Source organism: Etheostoma spectabile, chromosome 7 (assembly GCF_008692095.1).
Source record: "Etheostoma spectabile isolate EspeVRDwgs_2016 chromosome 7, UIUC_Espe_1.0, whole genome shotgun sequence".
In the NCBI taxonomy this organism is placed as follows: Eukaryota; Metazoa; Chordata; class Actinopteri; order Perciformes; family Percidae; genus Etheostoma; species Etheostoma spectabile.
Window position 1 is genome coordinate 10,208,632 of NC_045739.1, and position 25,577 is coordinate 10,234,208.

Consider the following 25,577-nt stretch of genomic DNA (forward strand, 5'->3'; position numbering starts at 1 on the left):
TTTTTTTTAAAGGATCAATTTATATTAACTCAACAATTGTTTCCTGCAGTTCTCTTGTAACACATTTCTAAAATGTAGTCAATGACACTAGGTTCCTACTATCCTGTGTTTGAATTGTCCCTAGTGGCATATGGTTCCCTCACTTCTACGCAGAATGCCACAAGTGAATAATGACTAAAGACCCCATTGATACATTTTTTGTTAGTGTTATCCAGATTAAGCCTACATGCATGTATTATGTTTCTACAATTAAACAAAACAAATTGTTTATCAGACCTGAACATTTTTTATCAAATTCCTTTCTGCAGCAAAAGGCCAAAGATAACCGCGCAGCTCAGAGGATCAACAAGGCGCAGAAGGTGATTAAAGCAGCAGAATCCTTTTGTAAAGTCGAGGTGTATGAAAGGTTTGGTACCCTTCATTGGAGTCATGGTGCGCGTGTGTTCATGCTTCCTTTGTACTCTCCTCTTTTCTTCCCACAGCAGGCAGAAAGTCAGGTGTGCAGGCCAGTCAAGACAGAGGGAGTGCGTGTGAAGACAGAACGGCCCAGTTTACACCTCCAGATCCCTCCACCTTCAGGCTCCACCTCAATCTCTTCCCAGCCCAGCTCTGCGGAAAGCCCATTTCCCTTCCCTCCGGATTCAGGATCATCCTCTGTCTTTTTCTCAGATGGACCTGTTAAGACACCGGGATCAGCTGAAATCCGGACAGATCCCTTGGCCATGCTTCCTTCTCAGTCTCCCCATTCTCACTCTCACCCAAACACACCCTTCGGCCATGCTGGGGCCAGCCCCTTACAGGCCTCCTCCTCAGGTTATTCCACTTCCGGCCCACAGGGTCCTCCTCAGGGACGGCCAGCCAGTCTTGGCCCCTTTGACATGCAACCAGGAACTCCTGGAACCCCCAGACGGGCTCAGCAGGTTGACCCCTACTTCAGATCACAGCTGCAGCAGCAACAGGGTCATCTACCACAATCACAGCAAGGCTCTCAGGAGTCCCTAGGTCCTCCAGAAAGTCCTCATTCAAGAGGCGCAGGCCTTGGGGAGTCGCCCATTTTCTCGCCACCCCAAAATACCCACTATGGAGACCCTTACAGAACCCAGCAAGGAATGGGACGGCCAGAGTATGGTTTATCCCCATCACCCTCTGCAGTAGCTTCCTCACCTGCAAGCACAGGGCAGTACAGGGCTGAAATGAGTGGATCTTCTCCACGCTCCTCTGCAGTTGGAAGACTTGATCTATCCACTGGTTCTCCTGCTGGGATGCTGGAGTCTGGAGATGGTTTATTCAAGGCACCTATGACACCACGAATGCACCAAGGGGAAGGTGGGGCACTTCATCCTGGAGCTTCCCCTAGCCACCATTCTGAAGGCTACAGGCAGTCTCCCTCCCACCCTTTCTCTGACACCCACAGTCAGCCAACACTGACTCCCAGGCCGCAGTCCGGTGACAATTGTTCTCTTGGACCCCAGAGACACCCTGTAGCTCAACAGGAACTATGCCATAGAGTACCCTCCAGCCCACAGTCACAGGGCAGCTCGCAGTCTCCCCATACTCCTGGTTGCCTCTCCAACGATGCTTACTCTGTCCATTCTCCTGCTACCCCTCGTTTCCAATCTCCAGACCCTTGTTCTCAGCCACCTTCAAGGCCACAATCTAGAGACCCTTTTGCTACTATACACAAACCCCCTCGCCCCCCTTCTGTTGCCCCAGAGGGAACTGCAAGTTACAAAAGTTCACCTCATCCTAACCAGCCACCTCCATCCCATCCCACTAACAGTTCCATAGGGGATCCTCTCTCTGGTAAACCGTCAGCACCTCCTACCTTCAGCTGCAGCCCTAGCACGGGAGGCTTCCAAATAACCCAACAGCAGAATCAGATATTACAGGGTCATCTTCAGCAACAACAGCCACAAACTCAGCAGACTATCGGGGCAGACAACTTCAGCTCCAGGGGACTAGCTCTTTCTGGATCTCAAGAACTACAAGCTGTCCGCCCTCCAGACACACCTCTTCAACCAGCTTTGCCAGGCACTCAAGAAATGCCTGATATTTCAGCAGTGCAGGACCCTGCAATAGTAGGCCTTAGCCCCTCTGAGCAAGAGAAGCACCGACAGGTATCAACGTATTAGCCAGTTAACAGTCATGCTATGCACCTCCTAGGCGTTTTGCTAACAGGGCTTCTTATGTTTGTTTGTTTTTTAGCGACTGAGACTGAGGGAATTCTTAATCAGACAACAAATGCAGAGAAATTCCATTAGACAAGAAAAGGAGGCTGCAGCTGCTGCTGCTGCTGGCAGTGCATCCCCTGGCTGGTCTGGAGGAGAGATGGGAGCCTTTCAACAAGACAAGGCCCACAGAGCACCACCACCTTATCCACAGGTACAAGCCAAACCTTTGCAATGTGCATCTCAGAACACATTTTCACTGACTATGACCACTACTACTGTCATCATTGTGCCAAAATATATACAAAACCGTTGCAGTCAGTGGGCTTATTTGCTAATGTTAGTTAACTTAACCTATAAATAGACAGTAGTTCCGTAACCGTAAAACAGGTGATTTAACGTCATTGCTCATTTACCACACAGTTTGGCAACAAAACAAAATGCATAGTGAACATTACTATGTTTTTTAATTTGGGTTTTTAGCAGTATACACCCCCATTAACCAGGAAAAAGTTTTAAAGTTAATACAGCGTGTCCTGCTGCGGGGAGTCAAAGGCAGAGGGGCCGCAGCGTTTGCTAACATTAGCTTATTGTCTCATCTGGGGTCTGATAAACATAAATTCATCAAATTCCGTGTCCATAATACTATTTTCCAGTATACTGTAGCTGTCATATTTCAGAGAGTGCGGATTTCATTCCAAGGTGTTTGTTGTGGTTTGTCACTCTGCCTGAGAAACTGCTATACTCTTGTTCTTTATTAGGTTGTCATGACTTTGCGAGTGATGAAGTCATGTCACTGTTACTGTTGCTCACCCTCAAAGGGGAGAGGAGAGCGGATGACCTTCATGACTTTTCTTAAACAGTTAAAGGAGCGGCGGCAACCATTTTGTTGTGGTGGTCCGCTGCTGAATGTATACAGCGGAAACACTGGCGTGTGGATGAATGAGAAGCAAATTGTAAAGAGCTTTGGATAAATGCAACAATTTATTACAAATGAAAGGAGTGTTACATTTGCCTCTTTTTGTGGTTATGACTTCCTTAGGATCGTGTTGCTGCAACTACTGCTGGACCTCAGGCTTCTGTTGCAGGGAAGGTACCCATGGCTGCTGGAGGTATGGAAGACAAGCTCATTCGCCCACCACCTGCAGGAACCCCTGCCATTATGGATCCTAGTGCACTAAGGTAACCACGTCATAGAAGTAGATTGACAATTTTTGTGAAATAAAAGACATGTTCCCCTTACACAATGATACATGTTTCTTCACTGTTTAAATAATCGAACACAAGACATTTCAGCATCTGGTCATTTTGATTGTTTACAATTGTAGTGTATTTGTAGCTGTATACATATCTGAGAGAAAAAAAATTCTTTTTGTGTGTGTTTCTGTCCTTCAGGCCAACAGGGCCCACCAGACCTCAGGGCATGTTTGCCCGTCCACCCTTCCCTCCTCAGTGGCAAGGCCAGGCTCCAGGTCCAAGGAGGTTCCCCCAGCCTGGCATGGAGGCCATGGGCTTAAGGCCCAATCTTAACCCTGCTGTCAACATCCAGGGTATGGAAGGCATGGCTAACCCTCATGCCATGATACCAGGAAATGGAGGAGAGAACATGCAGCCAATGGGTCAAGGACCCCCACCACAATTCATTGAATTGAGACACAACTCACAGAGGCTACCCCTTCGACCTCAGTTTATGCCCCGTGGACCCCAGCCCAGACAACGTCTCTTTGTCCCACAGCAAGAGATGGCAGTACCTTATGTTCAACAACATCCCATAGGTCAAGCTGGTAGTATTCAAACAGAGGGGGGCAGCAACTCACAGCTAGGGTTACAGCAGGGTGGACTATCGGTTTTACTGCCTCAGCAGTCGACAGGCCCAGTAAGACAACAACCCCATCTGCAGCCCCAGGCAGCTTCTTCCACTCCAAACATTCCTAGCAGTGAGCAGCATCAGCTTCGACAACCAAGCCTAGTCTCTCAGTCCCAGCCTGCCACGGCAGGAAATAGTGAGGAGCTGCCAGAGCCTGACCTTGAGGAGCTTGGGGATGCCCCAGGGGATGGAGGTGTGGAGGATGAGGATGATTTGGCTCTAGACTTGGACCCCGACAAAGGCGATGATGACTTGGGCAACCTAGACAACCTTGAAACCAATGATCCACATCTAGACGACTTGCTTAACAGTGATGAGTTTGACCTGCTGGCTTATACCGATCCTGAACTGGACCAAGGAGACCCTAAAGATGTCTTCTCAGACCAGTTGCGGTTGGTGGAAGCAGAAAGTGAAGCACCTTCATCTTCCTCTGGATCTGCCCTTGTTAAAGTGGAAGGAAAAGCCAAGCTGGAGCCAGGGCAGAAGTCTCTCACAACAGCCCCTGCCACTGCAAGGGGGTCTGCTAACCAACTGCTACCCTCTGCACAAACGGTTGACACCTCTCAGGTCAAAGTAGAAGACAGAGGTCTGACTCAGCTGCATCCAGGACAGACTGTGGTGAAAGATGAAATAGGAGAAGCGGTGTCAATGCTTCTTGGTGGGACAACACCATCAGCCAAGCCTGCACAACCAGAAAACCAGTCGGCTTCACTTAGTTCTGTTCGATTAGGGGGACTTACGTACCCTCTGCCAGGGCAAGCTGATGAATTGCCTTTTCCTTCAGCTGGTCCACATGCAGATATTGGTGAGGATCCGCTGGGGCTGCCTGATGTAGGGGGACAGCACTCCCCTGCTGTAGATTTAGCAAAGGTAGAGAGCTCTTTAGATGGGGAACTGCCCCTTCTAATACAGGATCTGCTGGAGCATGAGAAGAAGGAACTACAGAAGCAGCAACAGCAGCAACAACAGCTCAGTTCCCTCCACCAGGCAGGCGTGGCACCTAATTTTCCCGGCCTCTCAGGTCAACAGCCGAATCCACAGGCACCTGGGCAGATAATGCTGCCAAACCACCATCGTCCACCACCCCAAGGAATGATTGCTCAGCCAGGGATGGTACACCGTGCTCCACACATGTTGCAACAGCAGCAGCAGCAAAGGCTTATAGGAACTGGAATGGCACCTCCACCTCACATGAACATGGCCCAGCAGCAAGCCATGGTTAGGATGGGGCAGCCAGGGATCCGTACAGGTGTCAGTCATCCACCGCAGCCAGTGGTGAAACCACCTCTGGCAAACAACTTCTTCCCAGATAAAGGTAAGTGCTGCGGCATGTCACTGTCATCAGTCCAAATAATAATGATATTATATGTAATATATTCTTTTCATACTATATCAACATACTTTTTTGTATTTTATTGCAGATTTAGACAAATTTGCTACTGACGACATCATGGATCCCATTGCCAAAGCAAAGATGGTGGCACTTAAGGGTATCAAGAGAGTATTGGCCCAGGATCCAATGGCTGTTCCCTCTGGCATTAACAGGTATTTTTTGTTTTGTAAAACATTTATGCATTAGTTAGAATTTTTTATCCTGGATGTCCTCCACCATGCTGGAGCACCACGCCAACCCTGTCTCATGACAGCAGAGGGGCTGGAAAAACAAATATGTCTTTTATAATATATTGAATACCCATTCATTATACTCAATTTAGTGTGCCAATGTGCTGCAATAGCAGCGTGCTTTGGCACAATGATTATTATTTGTCACATTTATTCAGTGTGCTGATGTGCTGAAAGAGTAGACCATTATCCACCACTGACACAGTGCTTTGGAGATAGATCTGGCTATGCAAGACTAGCATAAAACTAACACAATGAAACTAGGGCTGCACAATTAATCGCGATTTTATCAAAATTGTAATATTAGTCTAGTTCAATATCCAAATCGCAGGAGGCACAATATACGGCAAAATGATTCAAACCATTCTTAATTAAGTATTGTGCTGCTACAAAGACATCCCAGCCTACAAATTGTATCCTACAGAGTAAAAAATAATAATCTTTGTTTGGTACAGATTCTCGCAAAAATCACAATCATTTTAATGTTGATATTTTTTTAATAAAAATAACAATGTTACAAAATGATCAGTCCCTCAAATATTGTGAATCGCAATTGCAATGTCAGTCAAAAAAAAATCGAAATTAGATATTTTCCTCTTATTGTGCAGCTCTAATAGAAACAAACACTGATTTTCGTTTGCTGATATTTTGGATGTAAAATGTATCCAACATTTGGATGGAAACCTTACTATTGCTGTTGTACAATAGTAACATGAGGGATACTTAAAAATATATATATTATACTGTGTATTATGGCTGACAACCATGCTCTCAGTCACCAGGAATTGGAACTCCACTGCTACTGATTCAGTGGCAATGGTGATTCATTGTGGTCAGTTCACTTAGAAGATTCTTTGTGCTAAACACCTCTTCTACAGAATCTGCAGTGTTACTGGCACAACTAATTGCTGGGGCAGATGTTAAGAATTATTTAAAAGTGGATATTATACATGTTTTTTTCTCAGGACTGTTATCCACTGCTCCTCCAAAAGGTATGACCTAGTATGCAGTGTCATAGATTAACGGCCTAATGTCTATCTAATATCATCACAAGACACCGTCAATTTCTTGGTTATTTGCAACTTTTTTGGCTCAATGATTTGGAAACAACATTCCCTTACAGACCATTGTTCAGTATGCAGCCTCTATACTAATACGTTTTGCTTTCTCTTCAGGCAACAAGTTTCTTTGCTTGCTCAGAGGCTGGCCTCGGCACCGGGCACAGATCCAGCTCAGCTTACATCTGGACTGCCAAAGGTATGATGTCTTGCTTGTCAGAAGTGAGTGATTTATTTTCATTTTAAGTCTCATGTAGCTGATTTTGTTGTTGTTTTGTTTTTGTGTTTAGGAGGAAGAAACAAGTGATCCTACCCAGTCGAGACCTAACCCTCCCCAGTTTGTGCAAGGAATCATCAGTATGTTCTACTTATACATTTGTTAAAAAATTATTTAGTCATAAGGAAATGTTATATTGCTGTTGCTATACTCTTAAGGTTAACATAAATTATCCTCTCATGTTCCAGATGATGCAGAACAGCACCAGTATGAAGAATGGCTTCTTCATACCCAGCAATTACTACAAATGCAGTTGAAATTTTTGGAGGAACAGATTGGAGTTCACCGCAAATCACGCAAGGCACTGTGTGCTAAGCAACGCACGGCTAAGAAAGCTGGCAGGGAGTTTGCAGAGGCCGATGCAGAGAAACTAAAGTTGGTTACAGAAGAACAGAGCAAAATTCAAAAACAGCTTGATCAGGTGTGTAGATTTTAAAGTATCAGGACAACGGAATAAACTTTTTATGAGAAGTTTACAAACGTGTCAGCAATAACGTCAAATTCATATGTGTTCCTAATTATTCTGTTCTAGGTACGCAAGCAGCAGAAGGAGCACACCAATCTCATTGCAGAGTACAGAAGTAAGCAGCAGCAGCATCAGCAAAGCTCAGGTATTCTTACGCCAGGTCATTCTGCACAGGGGCCCCCCTCTCACATGTTTTCCAAGATGCCTGGCCAGATGATGATGGGCCAACAGGGAACACAAGTAATGGGCCAGCACCCTGGTGGGATACCCCAAGGTGGAATGCCTGTCAGGATGCCCCAAGGGCAGACCTTTATTGGTGGAGCCCAACCCCAGCTTCCTGCAGCTCTTGGGGCCAGTGGTGTCAGGGCCCCAGGTCCTCCTGGGGCTCCAACAGGATTCTTCCCACAGGGACCTGGAATGCAAGGTGCAGATCCCAGGCTTCTCCAAGAAAGACAACTCCAACATAGGATCCAGATGGCAAAGCTCCAGCAACAGCAGCAGCAGCAGCAGGTGATGATGGGCCAGCAACCGATGACGCACCCAAATAAACAGTCTGGCTTAATTGCTCAGCCACCGTCCGGTATGATGGGAAACCAATTGATGGCCCAACAACAAGCAAACACTCAACAGGGAATGCTAGGCAACCAGGCCAGTCCACAGAGCATGGTGCAGGTTCCACAAGGAATGGTTGGAGTCCAGTCTGTGGCTCCACTGCCACAAAACCTTGTAGGAGGACAGCCTATTAACCATGCTCAAGCCATGATGGCAGTTCAACCAGGGATTATGGGGAACCTGCCAGTTGCATCATCACAGCAACAGAGGCCTCAGCTGATGATGGGTCAGCAGGGAATGATGGGCTCTCCAGGTCATCCAGGCCTCAGGGGTCCCCATGCCCAATTGACTCCACAACAACAAAGCATGCTGGCACAACGCGTGCTTGCATCTCAGCAACAGCAAAATGTTGCAAAAAATTTGGCCCATCTTCAGCAGCAGCAAATGGCACAGCAAAGACAACAAACGCAGTTGATGAGTCAAAACAGCCAAGAGCAGGGAGCGCTCTCCCAACCCTCTACCCCACAGATGGGCTCCTCGCCTTCAGCAGGAAGTATCACGCCACAGGGAGCTACAGACAACCAAAACTCAGGCCCTAGAGAGGGTGGGATCCTCAGCTCGGATTCAAGAACGCCACCTCAACAGAGTGGACCCTCCACTCCCAATCAGATGTCCCAACTAGGCTCTGCAAATGATCATCAAACTGATTTGGGACGACAGCAGTTACAACAGCAGCAGCATCAAAACCAGGTTTTTATGGCCCAGCAGCAACAATCAAATCCTCAGTCTGTACCTGAGCAACAAACGGGTTTGGTTGGAAACCAACAAACTGGTGTGCTTCAGCAACAACTTCCACTCAGTCTTCAGAGGCAAGGTTCCCTCTGTGTTGACAAGCCCATTTTGATGACTGTTAAAGAGGAAGGGAAACCAGTTGATTTCTTAGCTCAGCAGCAGCAACAACAGCAAGCTGGTCAAAATGCCATGCAGCAGTCACAAGATTCCAACATCCAGCATCAGATCATAGTCCAGAACCATCCGGGCCAGCCACAGTCAGTTGTGATGGGCCATAGTCCACAACAACAACAAGCCCTCATGGCCCAGCAGCAAAAACAACAGGCCATGATGGGCATGATGAGAGCCCAGCAGCAAGGGCTGATGGCACAGAGGCCTGTTGTTCCACCTGGACAGATCCGTGGCCCGATTAACATCCAGGCTATTATTGCTCAGAATCCTCAGCTCCGCAATCTTCCCCCAAACCAGCAGATACAGCACATTCAGGCCATGATTGCCCAGAGGCAGCTTCAACAGGGTCAGATGCTGCGGATGTCAATGGGTCAAGGCCAGCAAAGTCAGTTGAGGCCTCACATCCCACCAGGACAGATGCCACAGGTTGTGCAGCAGATGCCATATGGAGCCATGGGGAAGCCAGGAGCAGTGGGCACTCAGCAACAATCAGGCATGTTGGGCCAACAACCTGGTATTGCTCCCCAGATGCAGCAGGGGATGATAGTTCCTGGACAACAACAGCCACAAGTTGGAGAGATGATGCAGCAACATATTATGAGAGGCCAGTTACCAGTGCCACCTGCAGCCATGGACCAGGGCCGTATGGTTAGGCCAACATCTCCACGTCAGCCAATAGCCAACTCTCCTGGGCACGCATTTAATCAAGCTATGGGGATGCGACCACCTACTCCCAATCAGAACCAACAAGCCCTACTGGCAGCTGCGGCAGCCCGCATGCAGGGTTCTCCATCTCATGCATATTCTCCAAGGGGTCCCTTTGGCATGAGCCCAGCCCACCCAGCCTCACCTCATTCATCCAGTGTATCCTCACCTTCTGTAGCTGACAGTAGGGCTGGAAGGGGGAGTCCGTACAGCCATGTCAAGGCATCTCCACTCAGGTCACCTGGAGCCAAAAGTCCGCTGGATTGTCCAGGACTGAAAGTAGAAGCTCTGTCATCAGGCAATGAAACCTCTCATTCAGCCTCAGTTATCCCCAATGGTCCACAGAAAGGCATGAATGTTCAGCAACAATCACAGCAGGTCACGGAGACCCATGGTTCTCACACACAACATGGCTCTAGAGTAGGGGAACTATGCAAGATAACTCTACAGAACATTAAACAGGAACCAAGAGAGGTTCAGTGTGATGGTGCACCAGAGGCTCATCCTGGGGCTATAAAGCGAGAAACAATGGGTGAGGCAATTTCCTCTGGGAACAGCACTAGCTTTATTAATGCTGGAAACATGGCTGGAGACCCTGGGACTCAAGGTCCTCGATCTGAGACTGGACAGCAACTACTACAGAAACTTCTGAGAACCAAGAACCTTCAGCTTGGTGCTCAGAGGCCTTCTGAAGGCATCCACAATGAGATTAATGGCCACATCAACAGCAAACTAGCTATGCTGGAACAAAAACTCCAAGGGACTCCACGAAATATGGAGGTGTGTTTTTCTTTAGTGCTTTCATTCTTTTCGCCCTTATCATGTTGTTGCTTGTTGGGAAAGGACCTCTCATTCTTTTTCTTGATCATTCTAGGATTTACAGTCCATAACAAAAAGGGCTCCTGCACAAAAGCCAAAACGTACTAATAAGGCAACTGGAGACCGAGGGCCTAACGCACGAAAGAAGAATAAGAAGGAAGAAGTCGGAAAAAGTGCTGAAGCCCTGATTAAGCAACTTAAACAGGTAAAAGGATTGCAGAAATGAATTTCCTAAATGGTTATTGCCATTGATGTATTGAAGAGTGGTTCTTCATTATGTAGACTAACAGACATTTACCCTCCAGGGTCTCTCTTTGTTGCCCCTGATGGAGCCTTCAATCACTGCCAGTTTGGATCGGTTTGCCCCTTTTGGAAGCAGCCCAGCCAATGGCAAAACCCAGCTCAAAGGATCTTTTGGAAATGCAGTGCTGGAGAACATCCCGGACTACTATTCTCAGTTACTCACAAAGGTATAACTAAGCCATGTACCAATAGTTAGCTGCTGCAGGCTGTGACAGCATTAGGTTGTTGATTAATACTACTTCAAAAACGAAGTCTTTCAAAAACAAAGTTGTTTCATGAGGATGCTGTTTTGTGACTTTACAGAGTAACCTCAGCAACCCACCAACACCCCCATCTTCCCTGCCACCTACTCCTCCGCCTTCAGTACAACACAAGCTGCTGAATGGAGTGACTACTGTGGAGGAGCTTTCTCAGGGTCAGAAAGACACAGAGCCAGCAGAAGAGCGAATGGGTAAACAATAAGGGATTTGGCACAACATTTTTTTCCTTAAATATTGAATTTGATCTGCAGTTGTACAATAATTGTGTTCTAAATACTTTATATTTACCCATGCAGATTCTGTTAAAGAGGAGGTGAAGAGTGTAGACATTCTAGCAGCTCTCCCCACCCCACCACATAACCAGAATGAGGACATCAGGTACAAAGAAAAGTTCTATGTCAACCTGATGTATGTACGTATTGTTGCTGAGTGGCTATAAATGTAAAAAATGTCCTTCTAACAGGATGGAGAGTGATGACGAGGATGCCCCAGAAAGCATTATCCCAGCATCATCCCCTGAGAGTAACGTAGGAGATGAAACGCCACGTTTCCCTCACTTACGGGAGCCTAAAGAGGAGGAGACGGAGAGAGCAATATCCCCCATCATCCCCCTCATACCCCGTACTGCCATCCCAGGTATTATACAACATTCTGAATGTAATTCCCAAAAGCTACAGCAACGTTTTTATTCATACACATGGTGAAATCCATCACAGATGTGTTGCATTATGTTTTATTGTTCTAGTATAATGTCATTTTACTATTAAAGACATTTACATTATTAAAATGACAAAACAAAAACGCTGTACACATTGTCTTTTTGTAGCATTCCCAGAAAACAAACCATTTGAGGCAGCAGATAGCAAGGTAGTTTCCACAACTAACCATTGGGACCAGGCCAAGAACAACGAAGTGTCTGTTACCTTCACATTGTCCTCTGCTGCAGCTAAGGTACTTAGCCATGATATCAATTTGCCCTGTTTAACAAACCCTTTTTCATGCACAGTTAACACAAAGTTAATTTTTTTTTTTTCCAGAAACTGAACCATGTCATGATGGCTATGGCCCAGCTGCTTAATATTAGGATGCCAGGTTCTTATGAGGTGACATTCCCTCCCCAAAACCCTGACATGCCTGGAGTGGATGGGCTTGGGAAAGGACCTGACCTGTCGGGTATGTGTTTAGATTATTGTTCATCTGAATTAACCATTTTATCTCATTTGGTCAAGAAATTCACAACAAGGTGTGATTTGTGGCTCATGACATTCTTCACACTAGGTCACGAGTAGGGCTTAACGATTTTGGAAAATAATCTATTGTGATTTTTTTTTTAAATTCCAATGTTGTTTTCAATAAGAAAAGCAAGCCGATCCCTTTTTCCATGTTAAGTGCATTAAAATGAGAAATAATGGGACAAAAAGAAATCAAGGGACATTTAGAATAGATAAAATGTGCGATTAATTACGAGTTAACTATGACATTAATGTGGTTGAAATATTTAAATCGTTTGACAGCAGTAATATATACATACATACAGTGGTGTGAAAAAGTGTTTTCCCCCTTCCTCATTTCCTGTTCCTTTGCATGTTTGTCACATTTAAGTGTTTCGGAACATCAAACCAATTTAAACAATTGTCAAGGACAACACAAGAAAACATAAAATGCAATTTGTAAATGAAGATGTTTATTATTAAAGGTGAAAAAAAATCCAAACCATCATGGCCCTGTGTGAAAAACGGATTGCCCCCTAAACCTAATAACTGGTTGGGCCACCCTTAGCAGCAACAACTGCAACCAAGCGTTTGCGATAACGTGCAATGAGGCTTTTACAGAGTCCTGGAGGAATTTTGGCCCACTCATCTTTGCAGAATTGTCCTAATTCAGTTACATTAGAGGTTTTTCGAGCATGAATGGCCTTTTTAAGGTCATACCACAACATCTCAATAGGATTCAGGTCAGGACTTTGGCTAGACCACTCCAAAGTCTTCATTTTGTTTTTCTTCAGCCATTTGGTGGTGGACTTGCTGGTGTGTTTAGGATCATTGTCCTGCTGCAGAACCCAAGTTCGTTTCAGCTTGAGTACAAAACAGATGGTCGGACATTCTCCTTCAGGATCTCTTGGTAGACAGCAGAATTCATAGTTCCTTTTATCACGGCAAGTCTTCCAGGTCCTGAGCAGCAAAACAGCCTCAGACCATCACACTAACACCACCAAATTTTACTGTTGGTTAATGTTCTTTTATGAAATGCAGTGTTCCTTCTACGCCAGATATACTGGACACACACCTTCCAAAGAGTTCCATTTTGTCCATCGGTCCACAGAATGTTGTCCAAAAGTCTTGGGGATCATCAAGATGTGTTTTGGAGAAATTGAGACGAGCTTTGATGTTCTTTTTGCTCAGCAGTGGTTTCTCCTTGGAACTCTGCCATGCAGGCCATTTTTGCCCAGCTCTTCCTCTGCCACTCCTGGGAAGGTTCACCACTGTTCCATGTCTTCGCCATTTGTGGATAATGGCTCTCACTGTGGTTCGCTGGATTCCCAAAGCTTTGGAAATGGCTTATAACCCTTCCAGACTGATAGATCTCAATTACTTTCTTTCTCAATTGTTCCTTAATTTCTTTGGGTTCGGCATGATGTGTAGCTTTTAAGGATCTTCTGGTGGACCTTACTGTGTCAAGCAGCTCCTATTTAAGTGATGCCTTGAGTGAACAGGTGTGGCAATAATCAGGCCTGGGTGTGGCTAGAGAAATTGAACTAAGGTGTGGACAACCACAGTTATAGTAGTTTTAACAAGGGGGGCAATCAGTTTTCACACAGGGCCATGATGGTTGGATTTTTTTTCACCTTAATAATAAACACCTTATTTACAAATTGCATTTGGTGTGTTTGTGTTGTCTGACTATTGTTTAAATTGGTTTGATGTTCCGAAACACTTAAGTGTGACAAAGATGCAAGGAACAGGAAATGAGGAAGGGGGCAAACACTTTTTCACACCACTGTACGTACAACGTTGCATTTGCTCAGAGAGGCCTTGTTATTAATAAAAGCATGCTGCTGGTGATCTTGCCGTGGGATTAACTGTACTAATAAAACATTTGAAACACCGCTGCCACGCTGCTGTGAAAGCTTCCCTAACATCATTTATCAGTCTGGTTGTTACCCCTCGCTGCGGCAGTCTCGTCCACTCCATATATTTATAACGCTAGAGCTAGATAATGTGCTAATCAGAGCTAATCGTTGCTAATTGAGCCTTAAGTTCTCCGTACCTGTATCCATTAACTGCTTGTATGGACTCAAGCCCGTATAAAACCCTTAATTTTATTAAAATGCCTGTAAAAGTTTTAAACTACAGCTCAGAGTTGTTTGAATGAACTCTGCTCAGGGTACGGCGTAGCATTAGCGTGCCAAGTTGAGGCTTTCTCTGCGGGTTGCAGACTGATTTTCTCTTGCGAGTCTCGTGACCAAATCGCAGCCTTTGCGATTAGGAAATTGCGTTTTACCATATCACGGTATTATTGCAAATGCGATTCATTGTTCAGCCCTAGTCACGAGACAAATGTCCTGAACCATTTGCATCTAATTTAGATTTTTTTCTCTTTTTTTTTTGCCTCTTGATCACAGTCCTTTTGTTGCAAGTTTGAGCATGTGCGCTGAGGAGAGTTGCTGTTCAAAAGGTTTTGTCACTGTAGTAAAGTGACTGACTACACTGCTAGGGACACACTCACTTTAAAACATGAATAAAGACCCTAATTAACGAATAAATACTAATATTAAGATGGTCATGTTTTCCAGGGGCTCTGTGTACAAAAGACAGTGCTTCACCCAGTCAGGATGAGTGGCTAAGGCAATTTGACGTGTCTTTACCAGGCTGTACATTAAAGAAACAAGTGGACATTCTGGCCCTTATTAAACAGGTCAGTCAACACAGTCCTGAGAGCTGTAAATTATTGATATTTTCTCTTATAAGCTCATATTCTATCTTTCCTGAAAGCTATAAATCTCATATGTGCATCGTTCTCTCAGGAATTCTCAGAAAAAGAAGACAAACCGGCCCAGCACTGTTACACAACCAAAGTAAATGACTTGGATGTGCGCCACCTTCCTCCTATACCAGTGGAAGAATCTCCACCCCCGTCACCATCCCCTCCACATCCTCCCCCACCTGTCCCAGTTCCAACTAGTGAATCTGAACCTTCCAAGAAATCTGCTTCTCCTTCCCCGCCTCCCTCCACTCACACCATAGACCAGATCCGGATCAAGACTGAGCCTGAACAGGATGATGGTCCTCCTATTGATGCTGCTCAACCAACTGATATCAAAGAGTCTGAAGCTGCTGCTCAACCAGCTGACGTGGCATTGTCTGGAGTTGCTGCTCCAGATTCGGTCACTGATCCAGCAACTGCATCTGAAGTTCCTGATCCCACTGCTCCTTCTGAAGATCATCTGATTACTGCTATCAAGGAGGAGTACCTGGCCACTGATCCAGCTCAACCTCCTCAAGATTCTCCCAACAACATGGAGTCTTCCCCTAAGGTTGTCAAGCAGCGCAGGCCTCTCTCCCCTAATGAGGAGGTGGTACATCCCAAAGTGAAAAAATGGAAGGGGATTCGCTGGAAGCGCCTTCAGATTGTCATCACAATACGTAAGGGTGGGTCCAAGAAAGAGAGCAGCCGGGAAGTGTCTGAGCTAATGGAACGGCTGCGCATTACTCTTCGACCAGACAGACTGCCTCGGGATAAACGTAAATGCTGCTTCTGCCATGACGAAGGTGATGGAGCCACAGATGGGCCTGCTCGGTTGCTGAACATTGATGTGGACTTGTGGGTGCACCTCAACTGCGCCCTGTGGTCCACAGAGGTGTATGAGACACAGGGGGGTGCCCTCATCAATGTGGAGGTAGCCCTGCGTCGGGGATTGCGGACTCTTTGTGCATACTGCCAGAAAACAGGTGCTACAAACAGTTGCAACAGAATGCGCTGCCCGAACGTCTACCACTTTGCCTGTGCAATCCGGGCACGCTGCATGTTCTTTAAGGACAAGACCATGTTGTGCACCCAGCATAAGCTGAAGGGCCCCAGTGAAGACGAACTCAGCATGTTTGCTGTTTTACGGCGTGTCTACATTGAGCGCGATGAGGTGAAGCAGATAGCCAGCATCTTACAGCGAGGTGACCGTATTCACCTGTTCCGTGTGGGTGGTCTCATCTTTCATGCTGTTGGCCAATTGCTGCCATCCCAGATGGCCAACTTCCACTCACCCACTGCCATCTTCCCTGTTGGCTATGAGGCCACACGCATCTACTGGAGCACGCGTGTGCCCAACAAACGCTGTCGCTATCGCTGCCGCATCAACGAGGATGACGGTCGCCCCCTCTTCGAGGTGCGTGTTCTGGAGCATGGCATGGAGGATTTGCAGTACCGTGAAACTACTCCAGAGGGTGAGAATTTGTACATTGCTCCCATATTATGTTACATAGTATCTCTGTACTTTTTCACTTAAAATAACGCTTGACCTTTTGACTGTTAATTCACTTTTAGGGATCTGGGAACAGGTGGTCCAGCAGGTTGCTAAACTCCGAGATGACTCATCCATGTTGAAGCTGTTCACTGAACATGTCAAGGGAGAGGAGATGTATGGCCTCACAGTTCATGCCGTCATGCGAATCACTGAGTCGGTAAGAATATGTAGCAATTAATAGTATCAATTTGTCTCCCATTTAATTTTGTCTGTCTCTCAGTTGTAATTCAAGCCCTTTACAAGACAATATTCATACATAGTAGGGGTTGAAATCTTGGTAATCTGATGCATTTTTTAATAGACCCAAAGGTAAGGCCAGTAGTTGAGACCTGTGGGCTACAATGTTTCTACTGTAGATCAAAGTGCATGGTTAACATAATTTGTGTTTGTTGTGTTTCAGTTACCTGGAGTGGAGAACTGCCAGAACTACCAGTTCCGATATGGCCGTCACCCTCTGATGGAGCTCCCTCTCATGATCAATCCCACTGGCTCTGCTCGGTCTGAGCCCAAAGTCCCCACACAGTGCAAGAGGTAAAGCAGCATTATTTTAGCAATAAGCCACAAGACGTTTGCAGCAACCATAACAGAAACCATGTTCTGGTCAGTAACCTGTGTGATTGTTCTAAAATTGGTGGAGGCTTGGTGTCTTGTTGAAGATGCTTGTTGATTTTAAATTTTAACTTTTGTACAATAACTTTAATGCATAATTATCAGTGAATCATATTTCATCATATTATTATCTTTTTCATTAGTTATAAAATGTGTCCTCTACCTGGCAACATATTCCTTTTAGAGTAAATAAACAAATGCTAATTTGCTCAAATCAAATAATATGAGGTGATTTTTAGTTAGTTCCTCAATATGCAATGCAACGTTACATATTAAATAATACTGTCCCATGTTTAGGGATTTTTAAACTAATTATTTGTTGTAAAGTTGTTGTAGACATCTTACCGAGGACCTTGATTTTCTGATTGCATCTTACAAATGACTGGATACCTACTCACATGTTCTATATTTCAGGCCTCACACTCTGAATAGCACCAGCGTGTCAAAGGCTTACCAGAGTACCTTTACTGGAGAGCTCAACACACCATACAGCAAGCAGTTTGTTCACTCCAAGTCGTCCCAGTATCGGCGCCTGAAGACTGAGTGGAAGAATAACGTGTATCTGGCACGATCCCGCATTCAGGGCCTGGGTTTGTACGCTGCTAAGGATCTGGAGAAGCACACAATGGTCATTGAGTACATTGGCACTGTCATACGCAACGAAGTGGCAAATCGGCGTGAGAAGGTCTACGAGGAACAGGTACGCCAACTTAACACTGGCACTGGTACAAGCAAGAAATTTAAATGTGTAAAAAAAAAAAAAAAAAAAAAAAAAAAAAAAAAGAATAATGTTGATTGAAAAGTGTATATCAACCTTTTTTCTTTTTTCCTTCTAATTTAGAACCGTGGGATCTACATGTTCCGCATCAATAATGAGCAGGTGATTGATGCCACTCTGACTGGAGGCCCAGCTCGGTAAGTGTTGATTTGGTATTTGTTGTCACATTGTAAACCTTTTAAATCTCAAAATATTTTTAACTGACCTTAATTCTCCTTTCCAGCTATGTCAACCATTCCTGTGCCCCAAACTGTGTTGCAGAAGTTGTAACATTTGACAAAGAAGACAAGATTATCATTATATCCAGCCGCAGGATCCCCAAGGGAGAAGAGGTGCAGTGCTTTAGAGAACTGACCACTACTTAATCTTACACATCATCTTAATTTGTACCACCTTTTGTTTGGAGTTCATTTCTTTTAATCTCAGGAGCCATTAACTGTCTTTGTTTCTTACTCCCAGCTGACCTACGACTACCAGTTTGATTTCGAGGATGATCAGCACAAAATCCCTTGCCATTGTGGAGCCTGGAATTGCAGAAAGTGGATGAACTAACCAGAAGAAAGAAAAATGGCGAATTTCCCTCTCAATGGTGCCAGGCTCCTGCGCCAAAGCCTTTGAATCCTACAAGCCAGTGCATAAGCTGTTCTGAAAGATGTGGAGGAAAGCTGCCCTCCTTCACTGAAAGACTAAAGCGTTGACATCTGTAGCCAAAGGTTTGAAGAGCATTAATCAATAAAAGCAACCGACCACCTCCATCAACAGCAGTTTGATGGTGGGACTAACTTTCATGTTTGGGATAGTGAATCACCTTATTCCCCCCCCCCCAACTGTTGTGGCTGAAAAACAATCCTCAACATCTACCAAATGATTCTGACCCTCTGAAATCAATACTCGTAGTGCAGAGCTCACCTTGAGCTACTACAAAAAGCCATTTTAAAATGCTAAGAATGAACTAATAATGCATTTTTATGTTTTAAGTCGGACCTATTTCCTGTCCCTCCTGACCACACCTCCCCCTCACCTCCCAGAAAAGGCACTTTCCCATCAAGTCATCAATGAAGACAACACGGATATTGGCTAGCTAGACAATCTTGATGTGGCTCTGTGTGAGAGCTACATATGATCGATGGAAAAAAAAAAAAAGAAAGATGTAAGTTAATATAAAATTTGAGATGCTATTGATGTGTGGCTCCAGAGGCACCAGATGTTCTGACTGTGTGGAGTCCCAAGGTGGGTTAGTCAGACCCAGTCTACCTCATTGATTTAGCGGGAAATGACTGCTTTGTATGAAAACTGTTAACTGCTACTGTGGAAGGGGGGGAGGGGGAATGTTTTTATGGGCTTAGCCTTCTCGGACAAGCAGGGAATCTTAAGCAGCAGGTTTGCTCTATCTACTCTATGCTGATGATGATTTACAATAATGAGCCAACATAATTATTATTCATTAATTGTTTATACAGAGTAAATATATGACAGTTTTGATAAGATATTGCATTAAAATCACAATCAAAAGCTTAGCGGGTGTCTTGTTTGCCACCAAATCCTCCTGGACATTGATGTAGCTTTCTTTTGTTCCTTTTATTTATGCGTCTCAAAAACCAAGTTATCAGCTGTGTGAAAGCACAATAACATCCACCTTTTGAGTTGCTTAAAGACCGTAATGGTGTGAGTGAATGGCTCCAGGATCAGAGGACACGTAGTCTTTGAAGAAGACTTTGCTGTCCAAAAATAACCAAGTACACATTTGTTTGTTGCTTCACACATTAAAGTTCCACTTGCCTGAAAACCAGCCTGTGGATGCATGACTACTGTCCCATTAAATGCTTTTCCCCCCCCTTAAAAATCAAGCTTTTCACAACTCAACCTTGAACTTTAAATCATGCCTCTTCCTCTCTGTATTATTTAGTGGACTGTTGTTAAACTTTGCTGTAGTAAGTATTTCTCTGCCTGAGTACAGCCTGCAGTGTTTCTACTTCCCCTGTAGTGTGCTTTTCTAGTGCTGGTACTGTCCTCTCAAGGCTGAACTGATGGCAGGGAAAGACTTATTGGAGAAAAAAGGGCATTTGTTTTCATTTCTATGTAAGATGAAAGAAAAAAAGTCTTTAAAGGGAACTTTACTAAAACTTCACCTTTCCATACTACTTTGTTCCCCCCTCCCCCTAACCTAAGACCTCACATGATTTTAAAAATGCAAAGTTGTACAAACTGTATATATAGTATATGCATTAGGGGACAGCAACTCTTTATCCAGCCCCTTTGTAATCAAAGTCAAACGTGTAGAGAAATAAAATTGAAAAAAAAATTCAACCACTGGATATCATTTTAACAGAGATAAAGCTGTATATAAATATAAATATATGTAAAATGGCAAACTAATATCTTTATGTATATGAACCAGAGTGTTTTGCATTTACCTGTTTTTCTATTAGTGTTTTTGCTATAAGCTCTCAGAGACAAGTTTGTTAAAAAAAAATGTCTGGTCTTCTCCAATCAGTTGCGACGAGAAGCCAATGTAATTACATAACTGTTTGGATTCATGTGGAGGGTCGTAAATTAGACATGGAAATCACTTATTGCGTAAAGCAGTACAATGGTGCATAGCATTTGTATTTATGTAATATTGTTCGTGTTTATTTTTCTTTTTATTTATGCTACTGCTTGTTGATTACCAAAACCTGTCCCTTAATCTGTCACAATTGGATTACTATACTCTTGAATGGAACATCTTGAATTCCCTTGAATATTGTTAGTGGTTTGCTTTTTTTATATCTTCCCTATAGAAGTGAATGTGTTGGTAAACCTTGTGAAATGGTTACTTGGCCTAATGTATGTTATGATGTAATACTCAAAGTTAATCCCATACTTAACCTGGTAATGAATTGCACTCATAGTATAATGGAAAACTTCTCTAAAGTGGTAGATATTGATCAAGTATCAAGCAGTGATATATATATTTTTTGGTATGTTTCTATTACAAGGGAAGACCAAGACATGACGCTCACTGGATTTTAGCCTGAATAATTTTGAAATTCTCTGAATCTTAATTTAAGTTCTCTGCATATCATATAATTTAATAAAGTTTGCTCAAATTGAAGGTTTTTTTTAACCTCACCTACTTTTTAAAAAGATGTTGCATCTGTACAGCAGAGATACTTTTAGGGAATATGAATAAATTTAATGATCATTTTTTCATTGTATGTGGCATGTTTTGTATGGATATTATTTTGAATTGTACATATTTTTTGCAGGAAGCCAGAGGTTGCATCTCTTTATATACAGCTTTCCCCACTCCCTTTCCCCTCCATCTTATTTCTTTGTCTGCTTTTGTTTCTTGTAAAAGGAAAATAAAATGCATTTTAAATATGTGCTCATTTTTTGCAGAATTCTAACTTCAAGCAGCATTGACACTGAGCTTGAAGGATCGTTCTTGAAATAAAAAAAATGTTAAAGAAGCAGGGGGGAAAGATTTAGTGGCATCTAGCTGTAAACTTGCAGATTGCCACCAACTTAATACCCCTTCCCTTTCCTCCCTTTCCAATTGTGTATAGTAGAGTAGTCTATAAATAGAGCCTACAGTGGCCTTCAGGTAAAATAAAAACGCAAAAGGCCACTCTCTAGAGCAGGGGTGTGTGCGTCCTGTTGAGGCCGTGCTTTTGATGCGCAGAAGTGTTCGATGCGGGGCGGCATTGCAGAGAGAAATAAACGCAAGTCGTCCTCCACCTGCAGCCGCGATATGTATTTGTTTTTAATCAGGGTCTGTGCGGAAAACAAAAGTAGGTGGAGATGAAAGGGATTATTATTGTCACAGTGCGGCAGAGGTGCAGCCTCGGACCCGGCCAGGTGGGTCCTGTCTCCTCCTTTAATGCTAACTTCTGTTGACTTGGGACAAGGAAACGATGCATTTTAAAGCTAATAGCCTACACGCACGTACAATTACAGACATCAATAGAGCTGCATACAGTTATTTGTTTCTTCACGTGACGCGCCTCCCCTGTGGCACTTTGGCGCCCCCAGGGGAGGGGCGCCTCACCTATTGAAAACCCCTGTTCTAGAGCCAGTGTTAAGTTTGTCCATTCTAGGCTACTGTTGAAACATGGCGGGCTCCGTGAAACAGGACCACTGCCGGTACCATAGACTGTAGATATATTGATAGTTATATATTTGAACGGTTATTTTCAGTTTAGAGGATCTGTTACATGCTGTCTCAGCTAGTGATTAGCTGAATTATCTCTTAGCTAAACAAACGTTTGCTTTCCGGTGGAGGCTAATGGCAGACCGCTACTGTGGAACCATAGACTGTATAACAGACTTTCTTTAACTGTCTATGAGAACAGATCGTGCAGTATCATAAATCCTCGAACATGCGCAGAACAGATCGTGTGCCGACGGTCACTCCCCGCTGTAAGAAAGGGGGTAAGCCTCTCTTCTCTAAGCGTAGCTCCCATGGCGCCGCTTTAATGCTGCGAAGGCATCACCTGCATCATTGACTGCCATTCATTTTGGCGCCCCTTTGACAGGGATTAACTTTACATCTGAAGCGTTTCAAGAATCTATTTGTGCATTGTTTATTTCTAAAGAAATACGACAGTGTATAAAAGGCTCCATTACCTTGTATCACCGTATTGTCAGGAGAAGCTCGGACAGTTTCGATTTAAATTATTAGGATTAATTACTAATGTTAACTAGCATTTTAGTAAGCAATAATTAGCTTGTATCCATGATCTCCTTACCTACGCTCTCCGTCTCTGCAAGATTGGGAATGATTGAGATTTCTCTTGGCACAGCTACCAGAAGACTTCGTATGTGATTGATGCTAAACCCTTTTAATCGCCAGTATGAACAGGAGGAACGATTACAGAAAGCACCGCCTGTTGTTTTAAAACAGACTTGAAAATATGCAAACTTGTCCTTAATCCTAAACATTGGTTGTTTGTTAATCTTACCCTTATCTCTAACGGGAGTAGCTGTTGACAATGAAAACACTGCATGACATCTTGAATGAGCACCACAGTTGAAGACACATAAGAAAAAGAGGAATTTATTGTATATCATCTATATATACACTTTTCAACTAATTATGAAAAGATTTGCACGATGAAATCTAAAAGTATTACTTATGAACAGGATGTCTTATGCTCATATACCCATGGCAACAAACCAAACATGGACAGGAGTGTTTTGACAATTTTGGTTCAAGTGACAGCGATCTCCCTATTTTCCCTCCCAGCTCTCCATCTCCGATCTGCCGCTGAACTTCCACCCATGTTAACAGTAGCAGCAACATTTCTGGGGTACACAGCCGACGACTCGAATAAAAAGAAAGAAAACAGGTAGGAAGAGGGAAAAGACAAGTCTTAAGTTCATCTACTTCAGTGCAGAGGACCCAGTGTTTGAGACAGCATGCAAAATGGATACTAACATGACACATGGATTCTGGATCAAGTGATGACAAAACTAACATTAACTTAAGTCTATGTGGACATAACAGTGCAGAGCCCAACAGTGACAAATGCCAGTGTAATACTTTCATAGTTTTGTCTGCAGACAGACTCGAAACTGCAAAGTAGAATGAAAACATGCAGTTTCACTTCCCAGCATGTCAGTCTTTCTAACCATATGTTCCCCGTGTGTGAACTGTCAGCAGCCAACCTCCTCCGCTGCTCCTTAATATTCCAGTGTCAATGAGAAAGAGATGTCAGCCCAGAGGACATACAGTATGTAAAACAGATCTGCATTACTGAACTCTGAAAAGAACTCAACAGAGCCAACAATTATACATTAAAAAGGTTGCAGCAAAATTATCTGGGATCAGTAGTACCAACCAAATTGGCTTGAGAGGAGCATGTTAAAACTAAATTCCAGCAGATGACAAGTCTATATCCGGGCACAGTTAGATACCATGCAGACAGAGCAAAACAACAGACTTCTGAAAGTACCATTCAACCAAAAATCACTGTTCAGATGTCACACTGCTGCTTGTGGCATAAAAAGGAAAAAAAAATATATATGCAAGTTTTATAAACAAATCATATGTACCCATCATCAGTAGTGTCTAAGGTCAACGCCAAAGGAAAACACCCATCATGAGTGTCTTTACACAAAACACAATTTAAAAAAAAAAAAACCCGGCATTTTTCATTGCCATTTCATACGCCCCTTATTTGCTAAGTGTGCCCGATGTCATCACCTATCACCAACGAGGGGGTTATGGCAACATCCATATTTGCGCTCAGTATCTTTTTAGAATGAATGCAACCCCTTAACGAACATCTGAAAGATAGTGAAGACTTGGACTGAACTACAACATTAAATTCATATCATAGTAGACTCTGGCTTGTCACATCTCATCTCACAGTGTTGCATCAATATGAAATAAAAACTATTGACAAATAAATAAAAGTAAAACCATCCCAAACAATATCCCTGCCAAATTTCAAACTAACACCAGGACTGGACCACAGCCGTTATGTGATACCTGCAGGTGTCACACATGATGAGGAAGCTACAGTTGAGTGCAACTTGTTTCTGTTTGAATGATATTCAAGTGAGGGAATAAAACGCAAAATCTGGCTGTTCATGCTGAATTACCAACTGTCTGATCACTGGATTTGTCTAATAAGCTACAGCCTACACCAAAAGGACATCTTAGTGTCTAAGGAGATAGAAACATTGCCACACACACACTCTCACTCACACTCACACACTCTTAAAACATTCTACTCTTCTAGGCAAGGTTAGTCCGACATATTTCAGAGAGGTAACAAAAATCCTGTCACTGTACAGTAGTAATAATTCCTGCCATGGGAAATGAAAACAGAAAAAGGTTGAGTGGGATGATATCAACAGTGGTAGTGCTGTAGTGTTGCGGCCCATGAAGAAGGGGAGGTGGAAGGGAACAGGGAGGAGACACGAGGAAAGGGAGGCGGGGCGAGAGAAAAGTCACAAGGGGAAGGGTGATTCTCAGTAGTTTTGGCTAAAAAGGTGAGGTAGGCCTCGTCACAACTTGGAGTGTGGCTTTAAAACTGGCAGGGTTTTCATTTGCAGTCCGTCTTTAGTGTTTGTTTCCTATGGGAGTGTGGTCAGGTTGTGCGTCTCCAGCACGCCTTTTTCGCCGCTCACATCTTGACGTCCTCCTCCACACTGAGCTGAGACAGGGTCTTCTTGATGCGCAGTGCTGTCAGTCGGGCTGCTCCATTGGCATACCAGCACTCCCTCATGATCTTTCCCATCACACGCAGTGACTGCAGGAAAGACATTACAAACATTTACAAAAAACATTTATAAAAAATGTAATCCAAAATATTTCAAACGCTCACACCTACTATTAACCCTTGTATTGTCTTCACTTTCGGGACCCTCTCGTATCCCTCGGGTCAAATTGACCCGTGACTTATATGGAGTTTTAAAAACAATTCTGAATTATTTTTTTTACTTCATAATCTATTAACAAATAATGTCTTTATCTCAATTTCAAACAATTGTGATAACATATATGTTTATGGAATGCAATCAGTCTCTACTAGAACACAATTAAAGATGGAAGTGGGGTTTTTGTCATGTTATAATTCATGTTAAAAATCCACCATGGAAAAAACACAAGTGGTCATATCA

The 25,577-nt window shown here is 43.9% G+C and overlaps 2 protein-coding genes across 9 annotated transcripts in view; one reads left to right on the plus strand and one right to left on the minus strand.

The window, feature by feature from the left end:
- Positions 1-21,329, plus strand: part of kmt2d (lysine (K)-specific methyltransferase 2D) — a 48,677-nt gene extending 27,348 nt beyond the window's left edge. For all 8 annotated transcript variants that reach the window (XM_032521498.1, XM_032521493.1, XM_032521496.1 and 5 more), the window contains 25 exons: positions 309-359; positions 483-2,117; positions 2,206-2,382; positions 3,211-3,350; positions 3,564-5,350; positions 5,457-5,580; positions 6,834-6,915; positions 7,007-7,073; positions 7,182-7,414; positions 7,526-10,459; positions 10,554-10,703; positions 10,804-10,968; positions 11,105-11,252; positions 11,358-11,439; positions 11,525-11,697; positions 11,888-12,012; positions 12,099-12,234; positions 14,855-14,976; positions 15,086-16,499; positions 16,600-16,736; positions 16,980-17,110; positions 17,603-17,888; positions 18,030-18,103; positions 18,190-18,298; positions 18,426-21,329. In XM_032521498.1, coding sequence (XP_032377389.1) covers positions 309-359; positions 483-2,117; positions 2,206-2,382; positions 3,211-3,350; positions 3,564-5,350; positions 5,457-5,580; positions 6,834-6,915; positions 7,007-7,073; positions 7,182-7,414; positions 7,526-10,459; positions 10,554-10,703; positions 10,804-10,968; positions 11,105-11,252; positions 11,358-11,439; positions 11,525-11,697; positions 11,888-12,012; positions 12,099-12,234; positions 14,855-14,976; positions 15,086-16,499; positions 16,600-16,736; positions 16,980-17,110; positions 17,603-17,888; positions 18,030-18,103; positions 18,190-18,298; positions 18,426-18,518 — 10,575 coding nt within the window. In that variant the 3' untranslated portion in view covers positions 18,519-21,329. The remainder of the gene's footprint in view (positions 1-308; positions 360-482; positions 2,118-2,205; positions 2,383-3,210; positions 3,351-3,563; positions 5,351-5,456; positions 5,581-6,833; positions 6,916-7,006; positions 7,074-7,181; positions 7,415-7,525; positions 10,460-10,553; positions 10,704-10,803; positions 10,969-11,104; positions 11,253-11,357; positions 11,440-11,524; positions 11,698-11,887; positions 12,013-12,098; positions 12,235-14,854; positions 14,977-15,085; positions 16,500-16,599; positions 16,737-16,979; positions 17,111-17,602; positions 17,889-18,029; positions 18,104-18,189; positions 18,299-18,425) is intronic.
- A 1,648-nt stretch (positions 21,330-22,977) lies between these two features.
- acvr1ba (activin A receptor type 1Ba) overlaps positions 22,978-25,577 on the minus strand; it is a 13,923-nt gene continuing 11,323 nt past the window's right edge. The window contains exon 9 of the mRNA XM_032521499.1: positions 22,978-25,207. Coding sequence (XP_032377390.1) covers positions 25,082-25,207 — 126 coding nt within the window. The 3' untranslated portion in view covers positions 22,978-25,081. The remainder of the gene's footprint in view (positions 25,208-25,577) is intronic.